The following is a 6,098-nucleotide window of genomic DNA, read 5'->3' as shown; positions in this document are numbered from 1 at the left end:
TCCACCTGATAAATGTCAGTTCATCCATTTTTCTTTGAGCTCTGTTTTGGTCTCCTATTCATCAGTTACCTAACTGCTGCTGTTTGGTGTTGGGCAGGTAGTGGCTATTCGTGAGATCCATGGTTAATTTAAAGTATTGACTTCAAAGCTGTGGTTGGTTACTTTTTTAAGAAATTACTTGCTGTCTCTATATCCACACAGTAGTACACGAGACAGATAATCTGCGGTTCTTCTGCCTCCTTGGATAGCTTCTAATGGCCAAACCACGCAGTGGATTCCTGCAAATGTCATTTGAGGCAATTGGAAGAGGAGGAGGGACAAGGCACAGTAGCCTACGAATTTGTTGACATCACAATGTTCACTTTTTTTGTGTATGTGTGTGTGAGACCAGCTTCTTCCCAGACAGCTCGGGCACAGGAATATAAAATTCTTTCAGCTTTTGCAGTAGTTAATAAAGCAGTAGATAAAGCATGAAAATATAAAGTATCTGAAGTAAAAGAACTCATGATGGAGAATGGCCCATGCAGAATAATGTATGTAGTCCTGGATTATAATTATTATTCATGTGTTCAACACTTTAATGTTGCAGCGGGTAAAGGTGTATTGTGAAACTCCCCCTTTGACCAAAAACATTTTACCATAAACTTAACCTATGATACTACATCATTAAATGTTGATTGTTGATTACATTTTGTATTATTAATCTTAATCTGCAAATTAACTAAAGCTGTCAAATAAAACATTTGCCTGTGAAGTGTGGTGGAGAAGCCTGGAAGTATAAAGTAACAGAAAATGGAAATATTAAAGGAAATTAGGCTACAAGTACATCAAAATTGTACAAAAGTGGAGTTAATGTGGGCTATTAGTCTTAGTTACCCTATAGGGCATTGCCACGTTGCAGCCTATGCATATTAGATAATGGTCACATGTTAAAAAAATAAGCTACTCAGTTATCGGCAGAATTATTCGAAAATTGAATTAATCAAATTTTGCTTTGCAAGTATCCTTTGCATCCAGCATCTCGTTTATTGAACGTCACATGCTGCTGAACACCTGCCCAACACACGTCAGACGCCGCCAGTCTGCGACACTTCCTCTGCTGATCTATCTTTAGTGAGTACATGAGGAAAGAGTCATGTTCCACCCTGCGTCAGGCCCGTTGGGTGTTTGTTCTGGCAACAGGAACCATCGCCAGACACTAACAAAAGGACAACACCCTTCCTCTCATCTTGAAGATGAAGGCAGGAAGCCAAAACAGTCTAAACAACATGAGCACATATTACTGGGAAACAGTGTCAAGCCTCAAGCCGAGCATCCTGTGTATTGTCATGGGCTTTTTCCATTGCACGTTTGATGAAGAAATACATTAAAGTCATCAGGTCATTGGATACACAGGGCTGATGCACATAGGGGGTGGTTTGTTGGTAAAAAGATGAGATTTCTTTCATCTTGACCTGGCAATTTAACCCTCAGTAGGCCCAGCTGATGGGGGACTGACTGAGGTTCTGTGAGGAAAAGTAAAAAGACAATGACCTTTCAGATAAGCTGAAGTGTAAAATTACAAAATGGCTCTTGAACAAAAACCAAGTTATAGGAATAAAGCACTGGAATAACGGAGCTTCATTATAGCTAATCAGTATCAGCTAAGTAAAATACATCAATAAATAGTATTGTCAGACTGTGGACTGTGTAGCCAGCTAGCTATCCTATGCTCCCATGTTCAACAGTGTAATATTCTCTTAACACACATTAACCTTCCCATTGTGTTAATGCCATTCTTGTCACTCTCTGTCCCCAAAATGGCCTTTTGTTTACTCTGTATATCAATACATGAGACATATCTGACAAAGCCATAAATAATTTAGATCAAATTCAAGATTAAAATTGATGAGTAAGATTGCATGAACCCAATCTCCTTACCAGGTCTTTTTTCCTAACCTTAACTTGTTTGGACATGGGAATAGTAAGCTGTTACCTTATCTTATCCTGACCTTTGAACTCTTCACTAACCATAACTTGTTTAGAAATGGGAATTAAACGTGGCCTTTAATCTCTTTTGTGATCCCTAGTTTTTGTTTTTTTTTTTCATTTCTTAATTTGTCAGTTAATTAATGCTTGTAATATTTTGTTTTCATTTCTCGGGCTACAATTAATTTTGGAACTGTTCTGACAGAAAGAGTGATTATATTTAGACAAAGATTTGTGCCCGTACAATGTAATCAATCTCAGAGTCATGATTTTAGTCCCCTAACCTCACGCATGTCACAGTAAGCTTATACAGACCTTGGGGACATTCCCATTATGTGCTATATGGGTTACAAAGGACCTTGAAAACACTGTCATGTTCCCATTATGTGCCATATAAATCTGTGGAACATAGGACCATGGTAAGATTGAACTATGGGTAAATAAAAGTCATAAATGTCAGATCTCAAAATATGACAGCCCTAATAATGCTCTTGCTCTTAGACAAAAAACATTCAAATGCAAATGTGTTTTAAAAGAGGTAAAAGTGATAACTTTTATTGGTGTGTCTGTTATGTGAGCGTATGCTATAACATATGTTGTGAGAGTCATTTCATTATGTGAAAAACTGAAAAAGTTCTTTTGAAACTGAAAACTAAAAAAAAAGTCTTTTTTTTTTTTTAAACAGTTTAGAATTCTTTGGGAAAAAAACCTTCATTTTGGCCTTTGTATTCCTCCAGAGGAGGTTTAGCTGAGATCTGATCACAGAGGCCATCTGCTGGCTGTAGTGTGTGACCTACTTCCCCCAACTTGATAGCATACCTTTCCTATCGGGGTAGCAGAGGAATGGATTTGGTTCTTTTGACATCAACAGAGCCAAATATTATCGGTTGTAAATGAACTTAAAGCAAATTCTTTTGGGGGAAAAAAACAACAAAGGAAACAATGTCATTGTGGTTTATTACGACTGATTTATTTGTATAAAAGTGCAGAAAATCACAGGAGGGTATAAATAAAGCAGAAAAATGAATAAATACATTAATCAATAGAGACTGTAGTCAGTATGGGATAAATAAAATCGTGAAAATGTGGATCCCATTTCCGATAGTTCGTCAGACTTTTTGGATTTCTTCTATATACACATCTCAAAAGCAGAACATAATGACTGGAATCAAAATAATACAAATGATTTTTAGTTGTCCATTGAAAATCCTTATGAATGAGTCTTTAGCAGAAAGCCATTTTATCCCCAGTCACATGGCTGTCCAGTCCCTCGCCTCCCAACCAGTCCTCATTCAGCTCCCCCAGAATCTCCTGCAGGGACAGCTCTGGCAGGGGGGCATGCTGAACTAGCGCTGGATGTCCGGACTCCCCTCCCAGAGGAGCGCCACTCCAAGAGTCCTCCAGCTGGGAGTACTGACCTTCTGCTTGTGGGCTGTTCTCCAGATTGGCGTCCCAGTATCCAGAATCAGGGGTGTCTGGACTTGAGGAGTGGGAGGTGGAGCAGGGCATATACATCTGCTGCTCTGCTGATCCTGGATACACAAAGGCTGCCTGACTGGACGTTGAACTGTAGTTTCTCATCTCTAGGGGAGAATGGCACCACTGTGGCATGACAGGGGAGGATTGGGTACTTGGCTGGGACCAGAAGCCCCTCAGTGATGGGCTGGAGCCGCCTCCCAGGGATCGGCCCTGCTGGAGCCCGTACACAGAACCATAGTGTCCATGCTCATCAATGGTGGAGTAGGCTGGAGGGTGCTGTCCATAGTAGCATGCTTCCTCCATCTCCTCCTTCACCTGGGTGGGGTAGGCTGGTGGAGGGCCCTGAGACGGCAGATGGACAGAGCCAACCTGCAGGCCCCTGCTGGCTACAGTGTGAGGTGATAGAGCATCGTGGATGGGGCTATCAGACTGCCAAAGCGCTTTCTTGGCTCCTTTGCACTTCAGGGTGCGAGCTCTTCTGTTCTGAAACCACACCTGGACAGGAAAGAGAGAAGAAAGGAGCTTAGATTGAAATCAGGACAGATAAACAACACATTCTGTTCTGTTAATCATCTCCTGGCACCAGTGCAGTTGGGGGAGAGCAGATCTAGTAATAGTAGTAGTAGTTAGCTGTCAGATCTATGCTGTACGCTCTATCTGTCAGCTCAAACAAGAAACTGATAAAAACAACTGGTGTCGTCTTTAAAGATAAAGAAATAAAGTGATAGAAGAATAGCTGTATCTACAATCCTATGCAGAATGCATTTGAAAACAGAGCCTTTTTATGATAAGGAAAAAAGCCTTTCACAACACAGCTAAACATCTCCGTGTGTGTGTTTGTAGCTACTGTGTGAAAAGCATTTGTGCATTTAATCTTGAAACAACACCAGTTTCCAACTCCTCAATTAACGATAATTCCTAAACCTGCAATTTCACTGAGTCTAAACAGCTCAGTTTAATTTATTTCTTCATCATATCTGTTCCACAGATACATGGATTCTGTCAGTGTACCTGGATGCGTGACTCTGGCAGGCCTGTGGTCTGGGACAGGTTCTCTCTGAGGCTGATACCAGGGTAAGGGTCGGTCTCGAAGGTGGCACGCAGGAGCTCCACGTGCTCTTTGGAGAAGCTGGTTCTCTTCCTGCGACTGGCGCTGCGAGAGGAGCTGCCGCTGGAGGCTGCAGGTCTGGCATCATCTGAAGGAAGAGGAGAGAGCAGGTTGCACATCAGACAGGAGCCACAGGAGGTGTAAGTATTGTGTAGGTTTCCAGGCAGTTTTCCTGAGGAATTAAGTGCCGATTAGTCTTTTTCTACAATTAATGCTACTACACAGAAAGCTATCACTCTGTTAGTACCACTGCCAATGTGTGTTTTTTTCATTGGTTAAACCAAAGCTGGTTCTAATATTAGTTAATTCTTGAAGAAGTTTTCAGCTCCCCTTCTGTAGATAGTAGGTTCATGAGTCGCCTTGTAGTACAATGCAATGAGTACTAATGTGTCTGCACAACCTAATTAATCTAGAAAAAAATCTGAGGAGGCTTCTCTGTTATTGCTGACACTACCTGGGTCATGATGATGCACCCACTCACCTGGCAACTCAGGCCAGTTAAAAAAACCCTGAACTGACTCATCCAGGGCTACATCATACAAAAAGGTTTCAAGAGCTAACACAGATTATGAATACAAGAAGCAAAACAGACCACAAAAAGATGGTTTTCAACAAGCAATATTATAGATTAAAAAAGCATTTCTTACCGTTACTGGACTCCTTCCACATAGAGGCGGTTAAGTGAATGAAGCTCTGGAAACAGATGGATTTCTAATGGATTTCTGATGTGACAGAGGTCAGTGTGATCCTTCACTGAGAGTCTCTGACTGTGTCTCCTGCTCGTGTCAGGGTATCTTTATATTGATCACCTGAGACCCCAGAAGGCCATGGTAGAGGCAGAGGAGTGTCGGGGTGGGGTGAGGATGGGTGGTTTTCAAAAGTCCTCTGACCAGAGTGGCCCCTCATCTCCCCGTTATCACCTAATCCCTTTCAAAGAGGCTGTAAGGTCAATGGCAAATATGACCCACAGCAGAATGATCTCGGGAGAGACAAAGGAAAGTCTTCCTGTGATTGTTAGCCTCATCGATACCACTTACGACTTGCATGTGACTGTGTTTTTTGTGGTGTTTAGTGCTGCTGAATTTGTGACATGTCAAATATTATACATGTAAATGAAAGCCCAGAGACAGAAAATATATTTTTTTCATACATTATTGTTTTTTTTCTTTTTTTACAGCATTATTTTGTGCTTATTAATGATCAGAATCAGAGATACTTGGCTGATCTTCGGGGGAAATTCAGTTGTATTACAGCTGCTCTTATATATAAGCACAGAAAAATCTACAAGACAAAAAAAGTATGTGTGTACATTTGAATTATTGCAGTAAGTTTTGCAGCATTCAAATGAATGTACCGATTATTGCACCAATAAAGCAGTAGAGCACAGTCTAGAAAAATGAGCAGGAATAAGTGCAACAGGCTGAAAGGAACAAGTACTTTGACATTATTGCATATTATTATAATGCATGCATATATATATATATATATATAGCCAGTATTCCAGCACACATACATAGTTTTTTGTTTAGTGAATGATTACAAC

The 6,098-nt window shown here is 40.8% G+C and overlaps 1 protein-coding gene across 1 annotated transcript; it reads right to left on the bottom strand.

Moving 5' to 3' along the window:
- Positions 1-3,192: 3,192 nt before the first annotated feature.
- LOC121938433 (homeobox protein ceh-37-like) lies at positions 3,193-5,224 on the bottom strand. The gene is made up of 4 exons (XM_042481678.1): positions 5,203-5,224; positions 5,037-5,084; positions 4,459-4,727; positions 3,193-3,942 (listed from the first exon to the last, which is right to left on the bottom strand). Exons 1-4 carry the CDS (start codon positions 5,222-5,224, stop codon positions 3,193-3,195), a joined length of 1,089 nt encoding a protein of 362 aa, XP_042337612.1.
- Between the last annotated feature and the right edge of the window lie 874 nt (positions 5,225-6,098).

The sequence above is a fragment of the Plectropomus leopardus genome, unplaced genomic scaffold, assembly GCF_008729295.1.
Source record: "Plectropomus leopardus isolate mb unplaced genomic scaffold, YSFRI_Pleo_2.0 unplaced_scaffold29476, whole genome shotgun sequence".
Taxonomy (NCBI): Eukaryota; Metazoa; Chordata; class Actinopteri; order Perciformes; family Serranidae; genus Plectropomus; species Plectropomus leopardus.
This window is presented reverse-complemented; position numbering and strand designations above follow the sequence as displayed.